This window comes from Oncorhynchus gorbuscha, linkage group LG12, assembly GCF_021184085.1.
Source record: "Oncorhynchus gorbuscha isolate QuinsamMale2020 ecotype Even-year linkage group LG12, OgorEven_v1.0, whole genome shotgun sequence".
Lineage (NCBI taxonomy): Eukaryota > Metazoa > Chordata > Actinopteri > Salmoniformes > Salmonidae > Oncorhynchus > Oncorhynchus gorbuscha.
The window spans coordinates 25172424-25196129 of record NC_060184.1 but is presented as its reverse complement, the minus strand read 5'-3'; the positions used below and the strand labels follow the sequence as shown (position 1 = coordinate 25196129).

Genomic DNA, 23706 nt, shown 5'->3' with positions numbered 1-23706 from the left:
CATGATCCAGTCTATACTGATTTATTCCAACCTTGCCCCCTCTTTTCAATTCTACCTCTTGCCCTCAGGAAACAGGGAGATATTGTACCAGAAATCCACTTTTGAGAATGAATCCCATCTGGTAGCGTTTTTTTTTTTTTTTTTTTGAGGTCATAGGAAGGTTTGTTCAAGCTTAGTGTTCCAGTGCATTCCGTCTGCATTCTGTCTCACTCCACATTCTATTTACTAACAATAAACTCTGCCTGCTCGTATTCGCCTGCCACAGTCAATAGCATGCTGGATGCATTGTGCACCCCTGACATTTAATCGAGAGTTATCTTTTAGAAAACCCAAACGTTGATTTTGTGTCAAGAATGAAAGGGGGGCCAATGCCAACAAAGACTAAAGCACTAATAAAAACACATGACAAAAAAAATAAGGAAAATGTGACTTGTTCAACTATGATGAATTCACCACCCATCTGTAAAATGTATTGCATTAGCTCTCTGCTGTTTTTACAAGTTTGGAGATACGTACACTGCCGTTCAAAAGTTTGGGGTCACCTAGAAATATCCTTGTTTTTGAAAGAAAAGCACATTTTTCTGTCCATTAAAATCACATCAAATTGATCAGGAATACAGTGTAGACATGGTTAATGTTTTAAACGACAATTGTAGCTGAAAACGACAGATTTTTTATGGAATATCTACATAGCCATACAGAGACCCATTATCAGAAACCATCACTCCTGTGTTTCAATGGCACGTTGTGTTAGCTAATCCAAGTTTATAATTTTAAAAGGCTAATTGATCATTATAAAATAATTTTGCAATTATGTTAGCACAACTGAAAACTGTTGTCCTGATTAAAGAAGCAATAAAACTGGCCTTCTTTAGACTGGTTGAGTATCTGGAGCATCAGCATTTGTGGGTTCAATTACAGGCTCAAAATGGCAAGAAACAAATAACTTTCTTCTGAAACTCCTCAGTCTATTCTTGTTCTGAGAAATGAAGGCTATTCCATGCGAGAAATTGCCAAGAAACTGAAGTTCTCCTACAATGCTGTGTACTACTCCCTTCGCAGAACAGTGCGAACTGGATCTAACCAGAATAGAAAGAGGAGTGGGAGACCCTGTTGCACAACTGAGCAATAGGACAAGTACATTAGAGTGTCTAGTTTGAGAAACAGATGCCTTACAAGTCCTCAACTGGCAGCTTCATTAAATAGTACCCACAAAACACCAGTCTCAATGTCAACCGTGAAGAGGTGACTCCGGGATGCTGGCCTTCTAGGCAGAGTTGCAAAGAAAAAGCCATATCTCAGACTGGCCAATAATAAAAAGATTAAAGATGGGCAAAAGAACACAGACACTGGACAGAGTAACTCTGCCTAGCCTAGAAGGCCAGCATCCCGAAGTCGCCTCTTCACTGTTGACGTTGAGACTGGTGTTTTGCTAACACAACATGCCAGTGGAACACAAGAGTGATGGTTGCTGATAATGGGCCTCTGTACGCCTATGTAGATATTCCAGCTAAAATGGTTATTTACAACATTAACAATGTCTACACTTTATTTATGATCAATTTGATGTTATTTTAATGGACAAAAAAGGTGCTTTTCTTTCAAAAACAAGGACATTTCTAAGTGATCCCAAACTTTTGAACAGTATGTGTTGCAATATCATTTTCTTTAATACATTTCCATTTCTGCTCAGGTGAAAATTCCGATGGATTTGGCCCCTCAGACCTTCAAGCCACCATTAATTGACTCTCTGTTCCAAGCACAAGTATGTTATATTGATACAGCCCTCCCCCTGCCCCTCTTAAGATTTTTGCCACGTTATTCAGAACAAGGCATTACTGGGAACCTTGAGTGTGTCCTCACTTCAGAATATGTTGCAATAAGCCAATGTTAGGAGGAGCAGGAATTAACCATTAATAGGGCTCTTCAATGTGCAAAGTGGCTTAATAAAGCTCAAAAAAACATATTCTTCTGAGCAATCTGCTAACATAGAAACAGGCAACAAACAAACTGCTGGGTTATATCCAACTGGTTTTAACCCTTCATATCCTTTTGGTTTCTGATTAATATATACATTAGGTGCATTCACAGAATCGCATCTTTGTAATTAAAAACAAGTAGACTGCTTACATTTTCAAGAAAAATATTGCATGGTAGGCTACAGATCTATGTACAGTTTACACAACACTGACCGTGAGTTGCAGCTCTTTCTTGTCAAAGGATGGACACGCTCTATATCAGTGGAGGCTGCTCAGAGGAGGAAGGGGAGGACCATCCTCCTCAGTAAAATTTCATAAAAATGTAAGTAATGAAACACTAAAAAAGTTATCATTTTTAGATAAAACCATACTAAATATAGTCCTTTGTCTAATTAATCAAATAATTGATGAAAACACACTGCTTTGCAATGAAGATCTCTAGTAACTTCAACACCACTCTCTGGGGTAGCACCATGGTGTACCTGGAGGACAGCTAGCTTCTGTCCTCCTCAGGGTACATTCACTTCAATACAAAACCTAGGAGGCTCATTGGCCTCACACCCTTCCATGGACCTACATCGTAATTATGACCACTTCTGGAAGATGACCTCCAACCAATCAAAGCTTTTGCAGTATGAACTGACATGTTGTCCATTCAATCATAGGATTAGAATCAGAGAATGAACCTAGTGTGTTATATTTAGGTCGTGTCACAGAGCATTATAGGGGGGGATTCAGTGTGTTGAGAAGCTTGGTGAGTTGGTGACATTGGATAGAGATTGAAAAGTGATAGTTAAGCATTTCTTGGATATTATTCAATTCAAATTAGTTCTTTATATTACAGAAGACGGAGGAGGTAGATTATAAATTGTTTTTCTTGGTTTTAGAACTTTATTTTCGTGCACAGTTGATTTATATAAATTTGCCTTGCTAATTACAGTAACAAGTAGCAGCAGCTACTTTGCGCCAAACACTACCGCCAATTTTGGCTACTTTTTGTTAAAGAACCCCTTTTATTCTCTGGGGTACACGGAAAAGGTGCAAATTAAAACCGACGGTTGACCTCAGCCTAAGATCATTTTAATGAAGAAAGATGAAAAGGTGAGGACATTCAATAGCAATTGGTATCAAAAGTGTAGCTGGTTAACACGGAGCCTTTCATCAAGTCGCCTGTATTACTGGCCTTGCCTGCATTTTGGAAAATCTGAGCTTTGGGTGAAAGGGGGGTACAGTGGCCTGAAGAACAAATATCGTTCAGCTAAATAGAAAAACAAAAACAGAGAGCATATAAATGACCTCATCAGATTTAAGCTTCTGGGAAAAAGCTGCACCGATCATGACGGAGGTCTGGGTATTCAAACTGCGCGACACAACAAGAAAGTAAGAAGAAACAGGGATGTTCTCAAGTGGCTTATCAACACCACTGTGTTTTTTTGAGCATGCAAGAATAGGCTTTTAGAGGACAAGACGAGAGGGAAAGTTCAGCTAACAAGGGCAACTACATCTGGGATGTCTAAATCAATTCAGAATGATTTGATAGTTTCCATCGCATCACCCATTCAAAGTTAGATTAAAGAGAGAGGTTGACGAAGCACATTTTTTGCGTGCTCTCAAGCAGGCTTTCCACTTTCCTCCTGTATTTATATAGCATAGATGAAAATTGCCCCATCCCTCTGGGACCTATGGTGCCACCTGTCTGCTTGCAGTTGTCAGTTATCGTCAGGTATGTGGATGATCAGGGCTTTATTCAGGAACGTATCTTGAAGGGTGAAATGTGCAGTCTTTTTGGCTTCGTGTATTTTGAGATGTCCAAGTTTAACTTCATGGAGAAACTTGTTGTTCAAACCTACAATAGTGGAGCTGTAATGGAATGTATCTGCTATTAGTATTTACAACTAAATGCTATCCTTTTCCCTGATTAAGAGGTGATGACCACTCCACTCAACTATCATTGTCAACTCTCTCTTGGCATGAACTGAAGCCATGTCTCATGTGCCCTCTCATCTACTGGCACGTTGAATGTTTCCTCTCCAAGCACTGTGAGTAGCCCTATCAATTTTCTCTCATTACTGTATGTAGAGTCAATGACATCCACAATCACATTATTACACATCAATGATTTGACTCCTTGCTTGGACTAACTCATTCTTAGCTCTTTTGTCTTACTGTGTAGTGCTATTGTTTTTTGTCTTCCCAGTCAAATATTTTCTTGCAATGAAGTCAAGCCTCTGAACACCTCAACTCATGCCTCATACCCTCATTCAATCACTGCCGTGATCCCTTTCCAACACTGTGTAAGTAGCCCTCTCATTCCCATTCCCCATAATATTGACTATAAATGTCTTTATTAAATGCTTTAGGTTCAAATGTTTTGTCTTTGACGATTTTTGAAACACACTTTGTTGTCTCCATGCTTTCCGCGCCTATACCGGAGGTCTCCCATCCTCTTCAATTTTTCAAGTCACCAGGCTCTGCTGCTCTATATTCATTAGTGTCTGGAGCCAAAGTCTAACCCGGAGCCACTAAGGGGAGCGACCTGTGCTGATCACCATGAGACAGGCAGCATTTACCAGTCCAAAGGTGACAAACACATTACATCAGATGGGGTGTCTGGGAAACATGGGCTGTGTTTGTTTATACCAGAAGGTTCCTCCTTAATCAGCTCCAGTATTGGGCATTTGGGAGGGTTGGTTAGTTGGAGGGGTGGGGGGTGGGGGGGTCTGCCATGGAGAAAGAAAACAACCCTCTCTCTTTAATTGAAAGCAAGTTTGTAATGAAAACAAAATGGTATTACTAGTGCAAGAGGATCCAACCGGTTCTACCTCAGACACTGGCATGTAATTGACACAGGGACAGCCCAGCAACAAAAAAATAACATTTCAAAATCATTTTAAAAAACAGGGAGTAGGAAAAACAGAGTCAGAATACCAGCCGTGGTAGTGTAGTGTGGCTCTGCTCTTTCCCTTCCCCCTATCCTGGCCCTGACTGCACACATACAGACAGCTGGCAGAGGCTTTTTAAAGACACAGTGCCTCAACTCAACTAGGACTTCATCTGGGGACTGAGGTGATAGTCTACACTCCCTCCACAGTAAATAAACATACCTCCAAATATGGTGTCAGGCTGCATGATCACAGGGCAGTGAAAAAAGGACAAAAGGGCTCCTTTTGAGAACTGTTTGTGTTTCAAGATGGAGAGAATGTCAGAGAATCATGCTGAGATGTCAGAACGGCTGAGCGGTGAAATGAATAAAGAGTTCTTCCTGCGTGGTGCTGGGGGAAACACTAGCTCTGAGGGAAGCCTGATTAGGTGTTTTTCTTCACTGACCCAATTGGTGCTTACAAGGTCCTGGTCCCCCGGCCAACTCAGTGGCTCAGCGCTGTGACCTGGAGGAATTCCTATCACACCCATTAGACACTGGGCCTCTCTCACGATATGCTAAACTAGACAACTTTGTATTCCACTTATATGGTCAGAGATCATATAACTAGTTCACATTAGTTACTACAAGGACAACTGATGTGCTCTGATTAGGTTCCAAAAGGTAGATGGTTTCCCTATAACTGAGAGAACTGTTAGTTAGTTATTTACAATGGTCTTCCATTTAATACCATAGGTAAAAACATTCTCATTCAAAACAGCACTGAACTGTGCAAAAACAACAACAACAGTTTTACTTAATAAGGATTAGCCGCTTTTTTTCCCAAATTTCCGCCTAAAATGACATACCCAAATCTAACTGCCTGTACCTCAGGCCCTGAAGCAAGGATATGCATATTCTTGGTACCATTTGAAAGGAAACACTTTGAAGTCTATGGAAATGTGAAAGGAATGTAGTAGAATATAACACAATATATCTGGTAAAATATAATACAAAGAAAAAAACAACCGTTCTTTTGTATTTTTTTGTAACATCATATTTGAAAGAGAAGGGCCATAATGTAATATTCCAGCCCAGGTGCAATTTAGATTTTGGCCACTAGATGGCATCAGTGTATGTTCAACGTTTTAGACTGATCCAATGAACCATTGCATTTATGTTCAACATTTTGTATCAAGACTACCCAAATGTGTTGATTAATAACTTTTCATGTTCAAAATTGTACACTCTCCTCAAACAATAGCATGGTATTATTTCACTGTAATAGCTACTGGAAATTGGACAGTGCAGTTAGATTAACAAGAATGTAAGCTTTCTGCCAATATCAGATATGTCAACCTCATGCTACACGCATTAGCCTACGTTAGCTCAACCGTTCCATGGAAGGGACACCAATCCAGAATATGTTTTTTAACAGAGTGAAAATATGTCACACGCAATGCAATCACTGCAGTATTCATAACTCATCTTGTATGACATGCCTATCCCATCTATAAAAAATGTTGTTGTTATTTTGCTCACTCTGTACAATTTTTCCCTATGAGGAAACAGGAACCCCAAACAGTATTTCTGAAGTGCTAGAGAAAATCCACCCAGATGAGAATCTGTGGTCTAACGGTGAATTGAACTTTGCCTTCCAATGAATCCAGAGCTTAACATGAAATTGACTCTTATTGGTGTTTGCCAATGCTTCAAAGGAAGTCCTTACATGAACATGTATTTCCTGTCTTATGCAACAGCATGCCCGGAGTCACAATGGAAGTTCGAGCCAGGACAAAGCCTACCAAGCTTTTAACAGGGAGCCAGAGGCATCCTCTCTCTGACTTGTAGTAAGTCCACTTGGTTTCAATATGAACAGTTGTGCCCTTCTGACAATCTCATGAAATTAAATATTACAAAACAATCCATTTAATATACATGGTATATTGTTCATCCCCGACCCTGTACACTACAATATTGGCTGAGCGTAACCAATAAAGTGCTTTCTAACCACCAAAGCACACAATTGTGAAATATTGTGGAGCCTGTGGTATCACATGTGGATGTTATTCCCCTTATTTCCCCATTTTTAACACAATCAAATAAATCTGCACTTTTCACAATGACAAGAGCCTCTCAGCTTTGAAAAAAAACATTAAACATTAAATTACAAGTAAAAAGACCAATTGTCTCCAAACAATGAAGTTCACCTGCTATTTGATGAGCGAGAGAGAAGTGAGTCATCATGCAAGTTTTGTTGCAGTAAACATTTGTCATGATGTTCTGCTGCAGTTGCCTGGCAACATTTCAGAGAGAGGGGCGAGGAGAGGAGACAGGCAGTGAGGGCTAAGAATGGGAGGGCAGCCCACACTACTCTAATCAAGCTGCTAAGATGAAGCTAATTATTACTCTGGTAAAATTAAAGACAAAAAATACTCAATATCCTTTACTCAAACTGGGCTGTAAGCGGAAACTTCCATAGCGAATCAAACAACCCTTTAATAATAGCATTGTCTGTCTGCATGGCAGGCCTGAAATTTTGTGATTTTAGCGGCCAGGCCATTTGGCCTTCAAGAGGTGCCAAATCTGCCAGGGCACCAAGGCCATTAACCAAAATAGCCAATTAAATTGATTTGAAAGCAGAAAAACACTAGCTATTCTTTTAAGAAACACATAGGTGTATGTAAATGTACATAAATAATTAGCATACATGTCAAGGTGTAGATGAAGTGTAGGTGATAGCCTATGACTACTAGACTATGTCATGTCCAGACAGATGCTCACATGAGAAAGGTGCTTGAAAATGTAACCAAACTTGAATTAGACTTTTAATTACATATACTGAACAAAAATATACACGCAACATGTAAAGCGTTGGTCCCATGTTTCATGAGCTGAAATAAAGGATCCCAGAAATGTTCCATATAGACAAAAAGCTTATTTCTCTCAAATGTTGTAAACAAATTTGTTCACATCCCTGTTAATGAGCATTTCTCCTTTGCCAAGAAAATCCCCTTCAACCTGACAGGTGTGGCATAACAAGAAGCTGATTAAGCAGCATGATCATTACACATGTGTACCTTGTGCTGGGGACAATAAAAGGCCACTCTAAAATGTGCAGTTTTGTCACACAACACATGGCCACAGATGTCTCAAGTTTTGAGGGAGCGTGCAATTGGCATGCTGACTGCAGGAATGTCCACCAGAGCTGTTTCCAGATAAGTTAATGTTAATTTCTCTACCATAAGCCGCTTCCAACTTCATTTTAGAGAATTTGACAGTATATCCAACCGGCCACACAACTGCAGACCAAGTGTAACCATGCCAGCCCAGGACCTCGACATCTATTTTCTTCACCTGCGGGATCGTCTGAGACCAGCCACCCAGACAGCTGATGAAACTGAGAAGTATTTCTGTCTGTAATAAAGCCCATTTTGTGGGGGAAAATTAATTCTGATTGACTGGGCCTGGCTCCCAAGTGGGTGGGCCTCATGGCTGTGCCCCTGCCCAGTAATGTGAAATCCATAGATCAGGGCCTAATGAATGTATTTCAATTTGCTGATTTCCATGTATGAACTGTAACTCAGTAAAATTGTTTAAATTGTTGCATGTTGCGTTTATATCTTTGTTCAGTATATACAGTGCATTCAGAAAGTATCCAGACCCCTTGACTTTTCCCACATTTTGTTACGTTTACAGCCTTATTCAAAAATGCATTAATGACAAAGACAGGTTTTAGACATTTTTGCAAATGTATTAAAAATAAAAAACAGAAATAAATACCATATTTACATAAGTAATCAGACCCATAGCTATAAGACTTGAAATAGAGCTCAGGTGCATCCTGTTTCCATTGATCAGCTTTGAGATTCCTAAAACTTGATTGGAGTCCACCTGTGGTAAATTCAATTGATTGGATATGATTTTGAAAGGCACACACCTGCCTATATAAGGTCCCACAGTTCACAGTGCATGTCTGAGTAAAAACCAAGCCATGAGGTCGAAGGATTGTGTCGAGGCACAGATTTCGGGAAGGGTACCAAAACTTTTCTGTAGCATCGATGGTCCCCAAGAACAGAGTGGCCTCCATCATTCTTAAATAGTTTGGAACCACCAAGACTCTTCCTAGAGCTGTCCGCCTGGACAAACTGAGACATTGGGAGAGAAGAGCCTTGGTCAGGGAGGTGACCAAGAATCCAATGGTCACTCTAACAGAGCTTCAGAATTCCTCTGTGGAGATGGGAGAACCTTCCAGAAGGACAACAGTATCTGCAGCACTCCACCAATTAGGCCTTTACGGTAGAGTGGCCAGGTGAAAGCCGCTCCTCAGTAAAAGGCACAAACTCGCTTGGAGTTTGCCAAAAGGCACCTAAAGGACTCTTAGACAAAGAGAAACGAGATTCTCTAGTCTGATGAAACCAAGATTGAACTCTTTGGTCTGAATAATAAGCGTCACATCTGGAGGAAACCTGGCACCATCCTTATGGTGAAGCATGGTGGTGGCAGTATCATGCTGTGGGGATGTTTTTCAGCAGCAGGGACTGGGAGACTAGTCAGGATCGTGGGAAAGATGAACAGATCAAAGTAAGACAACGCAGGAGTGGCTTCGGGACGAATCTCTGAAAGTCTTTAAGTGGCCCAGCCAGAGCCCGGGCTTGAACCCGATCTAATATCTCTGGAGAGACCTGAAAATAGCTGTGCAGCGATGCTCCCCATCCAACCTGACAGAGCTTAAGAGGATCTGCAGAGAAGAATGGGAAAAACTCCCCAAATAAAGGTTTGCCAAGCTTGTAGTGTCACACCCAAGAAGACTCGAGGCTATAATCACTGCCAAAGGTGCTTCAACAAGGTACTGAGTAAAGGGTCTGAATACTTATGTAAATGTGATATTAAAGTTTTTTATTTGTTAATTAATTTGCAACCATTTCTAAAAACCTGTTATTGCTTTTAAACATGTTTTGATGTACAGGGATCTATCGCATCCCACAACTGTCCCTGAGTACGTTTGGAATATTTATTTATCGTACAGAAGGACAAGCTGACCAATAGAACAGGTCATCTTTTGTACTATGGGGGATAGTAGATTGACTTAGGCTAGCGCTTTTGCTGTTCGTTAGGCCTACTCATCTTGTTGACTGACAAAAAGTAAATGTGGACAGTTCTTCTAACATATTCCATATGCACCTCAGAGTTTGATAATAAGGATGTGCACCGTTGCATCCCGGGTGTGTCGGTCTTTACTTGTAGCCTACTTCGGAGCTGCAATGCCTGTTAAAAGGGCACGATCACGTGACGGGCATTGGCTAATAAGATTTGAGATATCTGAGAAAGCCATGTGAGTGAGAGGTGCTTCAGAGTAGGCTACGGCGATTAGCCAGGAGAAGGGAAATATAATTGTTAAATTCAGCCCAAGGGCACAACGGCCACTTTGTCCACAAGACATAAACATTTTTTTTGAGGGCATTGCGGCAACACAACAACGGCCATGGCTGCCAATGCCACCAGCAAATTCGAGCCCTGCTGCATGGTATTAGATAGCAAGAAGTTAGTGAAATGACAAATGTCTTGTGTTAAACAGGGAACGCAATAAGCTATGGAGTCAGTTCATCATTGTGTAAATTATTTTCCTATACAACTCTCTGTTGTCCAATAACTTCTTAAAGGGGGATTGGATAAGCACAACAATGGTTAGATTATTTATGAGTCGAATTATAGTTCATTTGCATTTGGCAGCAAACTCTACTGGTCATTAGCATCCAGGAACTGACTTTGCACAGCGTTTCTAAGCAATATCCATTTAAATTAGTTAAATAATTTTGGTTTCTGATCAATACATTGGGAGCACACTTACTTACCCAAATCAATTGATCAGATAAATCAAGGAAAAGCAAACTAACCCTTGTCTCAAGTGTGTATGTCAATGGGTTTCTAAAGTGATGGCTCGTGACACTGCTGCATATTCACACACCATATGGCCACCAAAACACAATCAACTTCCATGTGCTTCATGTGAATTCCTAAGTGTGCTGGAGTGGTAATGGCTATGTATTCCAATATTAGATTCCATAAAGTGTAGGTCAGTGTGCAATACATGAGCGCATGTGTGTGTGCGTACATGGGTTCCTGCCTGCACGCATGAGTGTGTGTGGGTCTGACAAACTTCATAAGGTAGAGTAGATGAGTATGTAGCCTATCTAACCTGTCTGAGTGCTTGATGTCTGGGAAATTTAGGTAATATCTCCAACATTTCAGTTACAGAGCCACACAGCTTAATTTAATACCTTCAGGCTGGCAATTACATTCCGGGTAGCTACCAGTACACTGTCAATTCCAGAGTGTTGGATAGAGTATTAATTTCCAGTGGCTCTTGTTGCTTGGAGACCAGGGGAAAGTTGCTCTTGCTTTTTTTTAATCTGCTGGATTGCCTCAATGTTTATTTATCCTGCGTCTCTCAGCCAAGTGATGGGGAAATATTCTGGATGTACTTGGGATGAGAAAAATGCTCTTGGTTTAGTGGGAGAAAAACAAAGTGGTCAGTCCTTATCTCGTGGTCTTTTAGTTGAGATGTGCTGCAGATATTATAGACAGTGAAATAAATACAGCCAATAAGAAGTATGTTTTGGTCTAAGCATTTTATCTTTGTCATATAGAAGGAGCATTACGATTGGTCCAATGCGTAACATTAGTCAATAAGTTTATATATGGTAAAACGTCACAATATAGGTTGTGCCACAATCTCACACTCTGCAGTCCAATTTGTCAAGCCATGTAGAACTTTGGTGTTGACCGTGCAGTTCTGTTATGCCAGTGTGAATCGAGCACAGGACTGGTCTTGTCAGTCTGATGGAATTCCACAATCATTTGGCCCCACTGTGTACATCAGACAGGATGGCAGGCATGTCGTAACCGGGAGGCATTATCAAAACGCATTTTGTTTATATGCTACTGATATGTTTATTTTCTAGTGTTCATCTCACATTCATGTGAGACCAAAATGTAAGAATAACCACAGATATTTACCTATGGTAGTCTGTAGTCTACGTATTCTGTATTGAATTCTGTATCTGAATTGCAATAAACTATAGCAAAAAGTGACAGAAGGGGCAAGAGGGAGAAGAGGACATTGAACAGGAACTAATGCTTCAGCACAAAGGCAGCCTGATAGACGCAAGCAGTTCATTAGCGAAGTAGCTGACTTCCTGTAATTAATATCACAACTGATCCAGGGAGGTAAGAATCATATGAAGTTGTTAATCCACAATAAACTCCCAGGTATCAGAACTTTCTCCCCCAGAGCTTCCTTTGACAGCCAAACACAGCAAGGACAAGCACAGGAGGAGGGGAAAACGCCATATTGATGGCATCAACACAATATTAACCCATTAATAATAAAAAAGCTCTGGAGCAATCCAGAGCAGAGGTGTTTGCGAAGCCCCTCTAATTCAAGCATTCCCTCTGCTCGTCCATGATCAAAGTCCAGCTCCAACCCAAAGTGAATTGATTTATGATAATTGTATGGCGAATTGGCTCTGGAGTGTGTAAACATCCTGTCTTTGCATAATGAAACAAATGAAAGCCTCCAGCCAGCAAACGCATCCCACTGAGAGAGAGAGAGAGGAGCAGAGCCAAACAGAGTGTGGAGTGGTGGTCACATGTACACATTCCTGGTGCGCCTGACCCCCCTGACCCTGCAGGCTGTTTTGGAGCATGGAGCACATCACGGGGGTGGGACTGGGACCGCATGGGAAGGAGAAGTGTGTAAAGCCTTGCTGTAAAGCCCCAACAGAGAAACACCTTCTGGCCTAACAGCATGCAAACTGAAATTTGGAATAGCATGAAGGGGCATTAATACACAGCAAACTAGTCAGCTTAGAGGTACAATTGGCTTAGAGGAAGGACAGATAGGAACAAGCTCTGTTTGATTGAGGTGTTTTGACTGGTGAGGGTGAGGTGTGAGGTGGTAAAAAACGGTGATGGCAATGATTGTATTTTTATGAAGGTTAAAACCGTTAGAACTGTTCACTTTACACTCCGATAGAATGCCAAGAGTGTGCAAAGATGTCATAAAGGCAAAGTGTGGCTATATGAAGGATCAAGTATAAAATATATTTATATTTACACCTTACACTTTTTTGGTTTCTACATGATTCCATATGTGTTAATTCATAGTTTGGATGTCTTCACTATCATTCTAAAATGTATAAAATAGTAAAAATAAAGAAAAACCATTGAATGAGTAGATGTGTCCAAACTTTTGACTGGTGGTGTATATACAGTATATATATATATATATATATATATATATATATATATACAGTTGAAGTCAGAAGTTGACATACACTTAGGTTGGAGTCATTCATTCTTGTTTTTCAACCACTCCACAAACGTCTTGTTAACAAACTATAGTTTTGGCAAGTCGGTTAGGACATCTACTTTATGCATGACACAAGTAATTTTTCCAACAAATGTTTATAGACAGATTACTTAACTTATAATTCACTGTATCACAATTCCAGTGGGTCAGAAGATTACATACACTAAGTTGAATGTGCCTTTAAACAGCTTGGAAAATTCCAGAAAATCATGTCATGGCTTTAGAAGCTTCTGATAGGCTAATTGACATTATTTGAGTCAATTCGAAGTGTACCTGTGGATGTTTTTCAGGGCCTACCTTCAAACTCAGTGCCTCTTTGCTTGACATCATGGGGAAATCAAAAGAAATCAGCCAAGACCTCAGAAAAAAATGTAGACCTCCACAAGTTTGGTTCATCCTTGGGAGCAATTTCCAAACGCCTGAAGGTACCACGTTCATCTGTACAAACAATAGTGCACAAGTATAAACACCATGGGACCACGCAGCTGTCATACCACTCAGGAAGGACATGCATTCTGTCTCCTAGAGATTAACGTACTTTGGTGCGAAAAATGCAAATCAATCCAAGAACAATAGCAAAGGACCTTGTGAAGATGCTGGAGGAAACAGGTACAAAAGTATCTATATCCACAGTAAAACAAGTCCTATATCGACATAACCTGAAAGGCCGCTCAGCAAGGAAGACGTCACTGCTCCAAAACCGCAATAAAAAAGCCAGACTACGGTTTGCAACTGCACATGGGGACAACATTGTACTTTTTGGAGAAATGTCCTCTGGTCTGATGAAACTGAAATAGAACTGTTTGGCCATAATTGACCATTGTGATGTTTGGAGGAAAAAGGGTGAGGCTTGCAAGCCGAAGAACACCATCCCAACCGTGAAGCACGGGGGTGGCAGCATCATGTTGTGGGGGTGCTTTGCTGCAGGAGGGTCTGGTGCACACAAAATAGATGGCATCATGAGGTAAGAAAATTAGGTGGATATATTGAAGCAACATCACAAGACATCAGTCAGGAAGTTAAAGCTTGGTCACAAATGGGTCGTCCAAATGGACAATGACCGCAAGCATACCTACAAAGTTGTGGCAAAATGGCTTAAGGACAACAAAGTCAAGGTATTGGAGTGGTCTTGACAAAGCCCTGACCTCAATTCTATAGAAAAACTGTGGGCAAAACTGAAAAAGCATGTACGAACAAGGAGGCCTACAAACCTGACTCGGTTACACCAGCTCTATCAGGAGGAATGGGCCAAAATTCACCCAACTTATTGTGGGAAGCTTGTGGAAGGCTACCCGAAACATTTAACCCAAGTTAAACAATTTAAAGGCAATGCTACCAAATACTAATTGAGTGTATGTAAACTTCTGGCCCACTGGGAATGTGATGAAAGAAATAAAAGCTGAAATAAATCATTCTCTCTACTATTATTCTGACACTTCACATTCTTACAATAAAGTTGTGATCCTAACTGACCTAAGACAGATCATTTTTACTAGGATTAAATGTCAGAAATAGTGAAAAACTTAGTTCAAATGTATTTAGCTAAGCTGTATGTCAACTTCCGACTTCAACTGTATCTATATACTACCAGTCAAAAGTTTTAGAACACCTACTCATTCAAGGGTTTTTCTTTATTTGTACTATTTTATACATTGTTGAATAATATTGAAGACATCCAAACTATGAAATAACACATATGGAATCATGTAGAACCCATAAAAGTGTTAAACAAATCAAAATATATTTTAGACTTCTTCAAATAGCCACCCTTTGCCTTGATGACAGCTTTGCACACTCTTATACAATTCTGGTATCACATAAACACACATAAGACATGGAAGAATGGATAGAATTGCACTAAATTAGCTTTAAAACCGCAAAACAAATCTCTGCCCCATGCTAAATGTGTAGAATTGCGGGAATGTAGCTTTAAAACTGCAACATTTTCTCTTCGCCAACAAGAGGGGTGTTAACAGTTTCGGCTCGCATGGGTTGTGAGGTGGGGGTTTGTTACTACAGCGATAAATTCTAGACCTAGGAAATTTGTGGGACCGGACCTTCTCAAAAAGTACTTGAGTACCCCTGATCTAGAACAGGAAAGCTGACACCACCAGGCACCACACTTTGAGGAGCAGCTAGCCAAGTGGAGAATCCTCCTCTATGAGTAATGACCAAGGGATGGTGTATTTTACAGTCAAATAGCAGCACAGGGTAGGCTATAGTATATTCTGATATCTATAGACAACAATCAAAGCTTTTAGGGTATTATGTGGTTGTGTGCTTTATATTAACCAAAGGCCTTCAGCCACAGCACCGGATACAGAGACATCTGACACTCAAGGTCATTCTTCAATTAGAGCTGACAGGAGATGACTCAAAGCAGCTTCTTTTCTCTCATTACGACCATATCCAAAGGGGTATGTTTATCCACAATGTAAGTAAAGCTGCCTGAAAGTGTGTCGTGTTCATTTTCAAATGCTGACATTTTTAACCTGCTAAAATACTGACTGTTGTTTTTATCCCTGCTTCAGCATTTTCTAGTGAAACATAAGGGTGAGGTAGTAAGCAAAAAACGTGCTGCTACCAAAGCAGTCCAAGGTTTTACGAAATATAGGCTTCTATAGCTTCTATTGTATTCAACCGTGATGTACAGCCTCAAACAGTAAATATATAAGTTTAAAAAATCACAAGCAGAGTATCTCAATACCAACAAGGTGATGTAAATGCTGTACAAGCAAATATGTAATCTGAACGTTTTACACAGTAAGTTTCATAAGGGCTTGAGACAGCCAACTAATAAAGAAATAAAGATAATATATATAATTCATGGAAGACATGGATGTACAATATAACCCAACCATGAGACTCAATAAAAAATGCATAGTGTTATTTCTGTGGCCAACAGACAGTTTTCTTGATGTTTAGTTAGAGAGACAAAGAAAGAGAGAGAGAACAAGCGAAACAGAGAATGAAAGGGAGAGAGGGAGGAGGGAGAGAGTGAGAGAGAGTGAGAGTGAGAGTGAGAGAGAGTGAGAGTGAGAGAGAGTGAGAGAGAGTGAGAGGAATACAAAGAGAGATGTATTAGGTGACAAATTATTTATAATACTAATAATAACTTTATTTGTATAGAGCTTTCAATATAAGTAATAAAGTGCTCACATCATAAAATAAAATATAAGTACCAACAAAGAAACATAGACAAGAGGTAGAAAAATTAAACAAGATTGTTAATTCAAATCCCTCTGAATATTGAAATCATATATTAAAATTATTTTTAAAAATGTGTCTTCAGCAGGGATTTAAAAAGAGGCACTGGCTGAACCTGTAAGCCTGATCTCTGGCACAACATACCAAAGTCTAGGGGCTCTAATGGTAAATGTCTAGTCTCCTTTATTTTTCAACTTAGACTTTGAAATGGTCAACAGTGCCCTGACAGAGAATCTCAGGCTGCATCCTGGCTCGTAAAGAGATAAAAGATCTGCGAAATAGGATGGGGCTAAACAGAGCGTAGCCTTAAACGTGATTAATAACATTTAAAAATCTATTTTTGAAAATGAACGGTAGCCAGTGTAGAGAAGCTAAATCAGGTATGAAATGGTTACAGTTTCTCGTGTCGGTTATAAGCCGAGCTGCAGTATTATGAACTAACTGTAGACGATAGAGTGATTTCAAACATTTAGACAAAGAGTTACAGTAATCTAGGCATGAGGAAATAAAAGCATGTATAACTTTCTCAAGATTAGTAACTGAAATAAAATACTTGACTTTAGCTATATTTTTTAGATGATAAAAGCATGGCTGGACAACCTTCTTTAAATGCAGCTAAACGTTTAGGTCAGGGTCAAAGAAGACACCAAGGTTTCTGGTCGTAGGCTTTACATTGGTGAAGGTTATTTTTAATCTAGGTCCTAGCAAGGTGGGGGCCAAATAAAACCACCTCTGATTTCTTATCATTAAGTTGTCAGACATCCAACATTTGATGTCGGCAAGACACATCTGAAGGGTAGCTATGCTAGCTTGATCACTGGGTCTGACAGGTAAATAAAGCTGCGTGTCATCCGCATTACCAATGAAACTCAATGTTACAATTGCGGATGATGTCACCAAGGGGGAGCATGTACAGGGAGAAAAAGGACAGGGCCCAGAATTGGCCCATGAGGGACACCATAGAGGATAGGTGCTGGGGACAATACTGAACCACCCATGCTCACTGAGAAAGGTCTGTCACATAAATATGACCTGAACTAATCGAGAGCAACACCAGAGATTCCCACCCACCTCTCCAGCCGGTCAACAAGAATGTAAATGATCAATAGTATCAAATGCGCCACTGAGATCCAAAAGAACTACAATAGAGCATTCACTGGCATCGGCAGCCAACAGAACGTCATTGTTGACTTTCAATTAAGCAGTTTCCGTGGTGTGAAATGAACAGAAGCCCGACTGGAATTGAGACCAGCTTGAAACAACTTTTTCAAAAATCTTGGTTAAAAATGGTGGTTTAGAGAGAGGTACATAATTACTCAGTGAGGAGGGGTCGAGATTGAGCTTTTTAATGAGAGTTTGGACCAGAACAGTTAAAATAGGCTGGAAAGGAGCCAACGGTCAGGGAGCTAGTTACAATAGACATAATATAAAGGCCAACATAAGGTATAAAGTCTTCTAGTTTTTATTTATTTCACCTTTATTTAACCAGGTAGGCCAGTTGAGAACAAGTTCTCATTTACAACTGCAACCTGGTCAAGATAATGCAAAGCAGTGCGACAAATAACACACAACACAGAGTTACACATGGGATAAACAAATGTACAGTCAAAAACACAATAGAAAAATATATGTACAGTGTGTGCAAATGTAGTAAGGTTAGGGAGGTAAGGCAATAAATAGGCCATAGTGGCAACAAAAACAATACCATTTAGCATTAACACTGGAGTGATAGGTGTGCAGACAATGATGTGCAAGTAGATACTGGGGTACAAAAGAGCAAAAAAATAAATAACAATATGGGGATTAGGTAGTTGGGTGTGCTATTTACAAATGAGCTGTGTACAGCTACAGTAATTGGTAAGCTGCTCTGACAGCTGATGCTTAAAGTTAGTGAGGGAGATATAAGTCTCCAGCTTCAGTGATTTTTGCAATTCATTCCAGTCATTGGCAGCAGAGAACTGGAAGGAAAGGTGGCCAAAGGAGGTGTTGGCTTTGGGGATGACCAGTAAAATATACCTGCTGGAGTGCGTGCTATGGGTGGGTGTTGCTATGGAGACCAGTGAGCTGAGATAAGGCGGGGCTTTATCTAGCAAAGACTTATAGATGACCTGGAGCCACTGCGTTTGGTGGCGAATATGTAGCGAGGGCCAGCCAACGAGAGCATACAGGTCGCAACAGTGGGTAGTATATGGGGCTTTGGTGACAAAATGCATGGCACTGTGATAGACTACATTCAATTTTCTGAGTAGAGTGTTGGAGGCTATTTTGTAAATGACATCGCCGAAGTCAAGGATCGGTAGGATAGTCAGTTTTACGAGGTTATGTCTGGCAGCATGAGTGAAGGAGGCTTTGTTGTGAAATAGAAAGCCAATTCTAGATTTATTTTTGGATTGGAGATACTTAATGTGAGTCTGGAAGGAGAGTTTACAGTCTAACCAGACACCTGGGTATTTGTAATCGTCCACATATTCTAAGTCAGAACCGTCCAGAGAAGTGATGCAAGACAGGTGGACAGGTGCGGGCAGCAAATGGTTGAAGAGCATGCACTTAGTTTTACTAGCATTTAAGAGCAGTTGGAGGCCAAACAAGGAGTGCTGTATGGCATTGAAGCTCGTTTGGAGGTTTGTAAACACAGTGTCCAAAGAAGGGCCAGATGTATACAGAGCGACATCATTGATATATACAGAGAAAACAGTAGGCCCGATAATTGAACCCTGTGGCACCCCCATAGAGACTGCCAGAGGTCCCCTCCGATTTGATACACTGAACTCTATCTGAGAAGTAGTTGGTGAACCAGGCGAGGCAGTCATTTGAGAAACCAAGGCTATTAAGTCTGCCGATAAGAATGCGGTGATTGACAGAGTCAAAAGCCTTGATCAGGTCGATAAAAACGGCTACACAGTACTACTATCTTTTATCTATGGCGGTTATGATATCGTTTAGAATTTTGAGCGTGGCTGAGGAGCACCCATGATTAGCTCGGAAACCAGATTGCATAGTGGAGAAGGTACGGTGGGATTCGAAATGGTCAGTGATCTGTTTGTTCAGTTGGCTTTCGAAGACTTTAGAAAGGCAGAGCAGGATGGATATAGGTCTGAAACAGTTTGGGTCTAGAGTGTCTCCCACTTTGAAGAGGGGGATGACAGTGGCCGCTTTCGAATCTTAGGCATCTCAGACGATACAAAAGAGAGGTTGTTGCAACCCCTATTACAGGCTAGTAATAGGGGTTGCAACAATTTCGGCTGGTCATTTTAGAAAGAGAGGGCCCACATAGTCTAGCCCAACTGATTTGTAGGGAACCAGATTTTTCAGCTCTTTCAGAACATCAGCTATCTGGATTTGGGTGAAGGAGAAGTGGGGGGTCTTGGGCCAGTTGCTGCAGGGGGTGCAGAGCTGTTGGCCGGGGTAGCCAGGTGGAAAGCATGACCAGCCGTAGAAAAATGCTTATTGAAATTCTCAATTATAATAGATTTATCGGTGGTGACAGCATTTCCTAGCCTCAGTGCAGTGGGCAGCTGGGAGGAGGTGCTCTAATTCTCCATGATTTTACGGTGTCCCAAAACTTTTTGGAATTAGTGCAAATTCCTGTTTGAAAAAGCTAACCTTAGCTTTCCTAATTGACTGAGTATATTGGTTCCTGATTTCCCTGAAAAGTTGCATATCACGGGGGCTATTCGATGCTAATGCAGTATGCCACAGGATGATTTTGGGCTGGTCTGTTCTTAGTTCGACATTTTTGGAATTGGGCATGCTTATTTAAGATGGTGAGGAAAACACTTTAAGAAAAACCAGGCATCCTCTACTGACGGGATGAGGTCAATATCCTTCCAGGATACCTGGGCAAGTCGATTAGAACATTTTTTTAGGGAGCGTTTGACAGTGATGAGGGGTGGTCGTTTGACCGCAAGCCCATTACAGATGCAGGCAATGCGTGTTCGCTGAGATCCTGGTTGAAGACAGCAGAGGTGTATTTAGAGGGCAAGTTTGTCAGGATGATATCTATGAGGGTGCCCATGTTTACGGATTTAGGGTTGTAGCTGGTAGGTTCCTTGATAATCTGTGTGAGATTGAGGTCATCTAGTTTAGATTGTAGGATGGCCGGTGTGCTAAACATATCCTAGTTTAAGTCACCTAACAGTACGAACTCTGAAGATAGATGGGGGACAATTAATTGACATATGGTGTCCAGGGCACAGCTGGGGGCTAAGGGTGGTTTATAACAAGCGGCAACAGTGAGATAATTTTTCTGGAAGGGTGGATTTTTAAAAGTAGAAGCTCGAACTGTTTGGGCACAGTATGATAGAACTCCACAGGCTCTCTCTGCATTAGACTGCAACTCCGCCTCCTTTGGCAGTTCGATCTTGATTGAAAATGTTGTAGTTGGGGTTGGAAATGTCTTCCTAAGCCAGGATTCAGACACGGCTAGGACATCAGGGTCAATGGAGTGTGCTAAAGCAGTGAATAAAACAAACTTAGTGTAACGGCTTTCTTCCGTCGAATGAGAGGAGGACCAAAATGCAGCGTGGTTAGATTTCGTGGTGTTTAATAAGTGAAACTAAACATGAACACAATAACAAAATAACAAACGTGGCAAAACCGAAACAGTCCTATCTGGTGCAGAGAACACAAAGACAGGAAACAATCACCCACAAAGTACCCACAGAATAGGGCTGCCTAAATATGGTTGCCAATCAGAGACAACGATAGACAGCTGCCTCTAATTGAGAACCAATCTAGGCAACCATAAACATACAATATACCTAGAAAGGAGACAGCCCCATAAACATACAAAACCCCTAGACAAGACAAAAAACACATACATCACCCATGTCACACCCTGACCTAACCAAAATAACAAGGAAAACAAAGAATACTAAGGTCAGGGTGTGACACTTAGGGAGAAGGCTTCTGATGTTAATATGCATGAAACCAAGGCTTTTATTGTTACAGAAGTTAACAAATGAGAGCGCCTGGGGAATAGGTGTGATGCTGGGGGCTACAGGGCCAGGGTTAACCTCTACATCACCAGAGGAACAGGGGAAGAGTAGGATAAGGCGACGGCTAAAGGCTATAAGAACTGGTCGTCTAGTCAGTTGGGAACAGAGAATGAAAAGGTCAAATTTCTGGGCGTGGTAGAAAAGATTCAGGGCATAATGTACAGACAAGGGTATGCTAGGATGTGAGTACAATGGGGGTAAACCTAGGCATTGAGTGACGATGAGAGAGCTTGCATCTCTGGAGACACCAGCTAAACCAGGTGAGGTCTCCCCATGTGTGGGGTGTGTGACAAAATAACTATCTTAGGCATGTTGAGCTGGACTAGGGCCTCTACAGTGAGATAAAACAGTAACTAACCGAAACAGCAGAAGACAAGGCATATTGACATTAGAAGGAGGCATGTGTAGCCGAGTGATCATAGGTTCCAATGAGCAGCAATAGATGAGTCCGGGAGCTGCTCGGTAGTCGCTACTATGCTAGGCAAGTGGGAGGCACACTGTTCAAAAAGCTAGCAGGCTGGAGCTAGCAGATGGGTCTTCAGGGACAACGCAACGGAAAAGCCTGTTGAAACCACATTGGACGATTACGTCAGCAGACCAGTCGTAATGGATCGGCAGGGCACCGTGTCGGTAATAAAGGGTTCAGGCCAATTGGAAATAGAGGTATTGTAGCCCACGAAATAGTGTCTCTACCTCTTCGGCTAACTGGTGCTTTCTTCGGGACAGAGGCGGAGTGGTGGCCACTCGGTTGCAACTAGCTAGCTGCGATGATCCGGTTTAATGGCCCAGAGCTTGTGGGCAGGAATCCGGTGATGTGGTGGAGAAAAGCAGTCCGATATCGCGCTGTGCAGACTGACAGGTATTGACCGAGCTAAAGCTGGCTGGTGACCGAGCTAAAGGTGAAGACCGCTAGCCGTGGCTAACAATGAATATTAGCTACTAGCTAGTTAGCTGGCTAGCTTCTGATGGAGGTTCCAGTTATAACGTATGACAATAGCAGAGCCGTACCACATTGGGTGGGGCGGGTTGCAGGAAAGCATATTTAGATCATAGATGGAAAGTGAGATCAAAATATATCCGGGACAAAACGATGAGACAGACTATTTACATGGGACAAGACGGGACAAGACAAACACACGTCCAAAAGGGCTCAAAGGATATTTGCTCAAAGGAGCAGAAGGAAGCAGTAGACTGCCTCAGAATAGTTGCTTTATCCATGTGCTGCTGTCTTGGCTCTGCCCATTTGCCCTAGCAACTTTCACTTTCAAGTTAATATTTAACCTCCGATTACGGCAGGTTCACTCACCTGGCCACCTATTTGTTTATGCCTCTCCAGCATGAAGATAAGACATTTCTGCAGAGGGAGAAGCGGCCAGCCATCAACACAGACCACATGACACAAACCCAGAGCAGGCTCTTTTACAGCCTGTAGTGAGTAGCGACTGTAATGGGAAATTCGAGCGAAGTCCTGCCACCCAATCGTTGAAAATGTTGCAGCATCCCAGGCCAATTGAGAGAGTTTATTTTCTAAGAGCTGTTTCTTCACATGCTTGCAGCCTGATGTCCACGCACTCATTTTGCTACAGTAGAGCTGTTGATTGTATGGCTTGGCTATGAGTCACTGTATTTTGACTTATTTGCGTTAGTGCAAGGGAGTGAAGCTAACGGGTTGTGAACAAGAGGAAATGATCTCCTGCTTGTAAACATTATCATGTAGAGACTGGAGAGCTGTAACTGTTTAGTAACTGTTCAGATATTGTTCACTGGGTAATCATTATTTTTCACTTTTCCCAAAAGTTTCCCTCATGTACCATTATTTAAAGGGAAGTCAAATAAAAGTATAGTTTGTCAGACTCAGGTCATCCACTTACAAATAAGCCTTTTAAAACTGCATCTCTTCATGATCTTTGAGATGTATCATCAATTACTTACTCTGCTCAAGAGCTCATCTCGTGTTATTATTCATAAATATTTTTTAATTAATTAATTCATAAATAAGCTTGTTTAGAAAAAGCACATACTTTTATCACAGATATCCATCCAAAAGTTTTAAAATGTGTACTTAAAGCATGCACACAGACACACGCACAGACACGCACTGTCACCTCACACAAACATTAAACCCAACCAAATAAATGATTAGGTCTACTCTTGGTTGCCCTCAAACGGATCCAGTGCCTCAGAGGGCAGTATCCTCCTCAGGCAGGTTTAATATAACTGGATATGGGCAGTCAGAACAGACCACAACAGTAGAACCTAATTCCTGTAAGATTAAGGTTAAACACCTGG

The 23706-nt window shown here is 41.2% G+C and overlaps 1 protein-coding gene across 3 annotated transcripts in view; it reads left to right on the top strand.

The window, feature by feature from the left end:
* Positions 1–23706, top strand: part of cited2 (Cbp/p300-interacting transactivator, with Glu/Asp-rich carboxy-terminal domain, 2) — a 65832-nt gene that overhangs the window by 10149 nt on the left and 31977 nt on the right. Inside the window, exons 2-5 of one of the 3 annotated variants that reach the window (XM_046291598.1) lie at positions 1694–1765; positions 3903–4018; positions 4177–4273; positions 4472–4559. In XM_046291598.1, the coding sequence (XP_046147554.1) occupies positions 3999–4018; positions 4177–4273; positions 4472–4559 (205 nt within the window). In that variant the 5' untranslated portion in view covers positions 1694–1765; positions 3903–3998. Of the gene's footprint in view, positions 1–1693; positions 1766–3902; positions 4019–4176; positions 4274–4440; positions 4560–23706 lie in introns of those variants that run through there. The other 2 variants (XM_046291597.1, XM_046291599.1) reach the window with 2 other exon arrangements.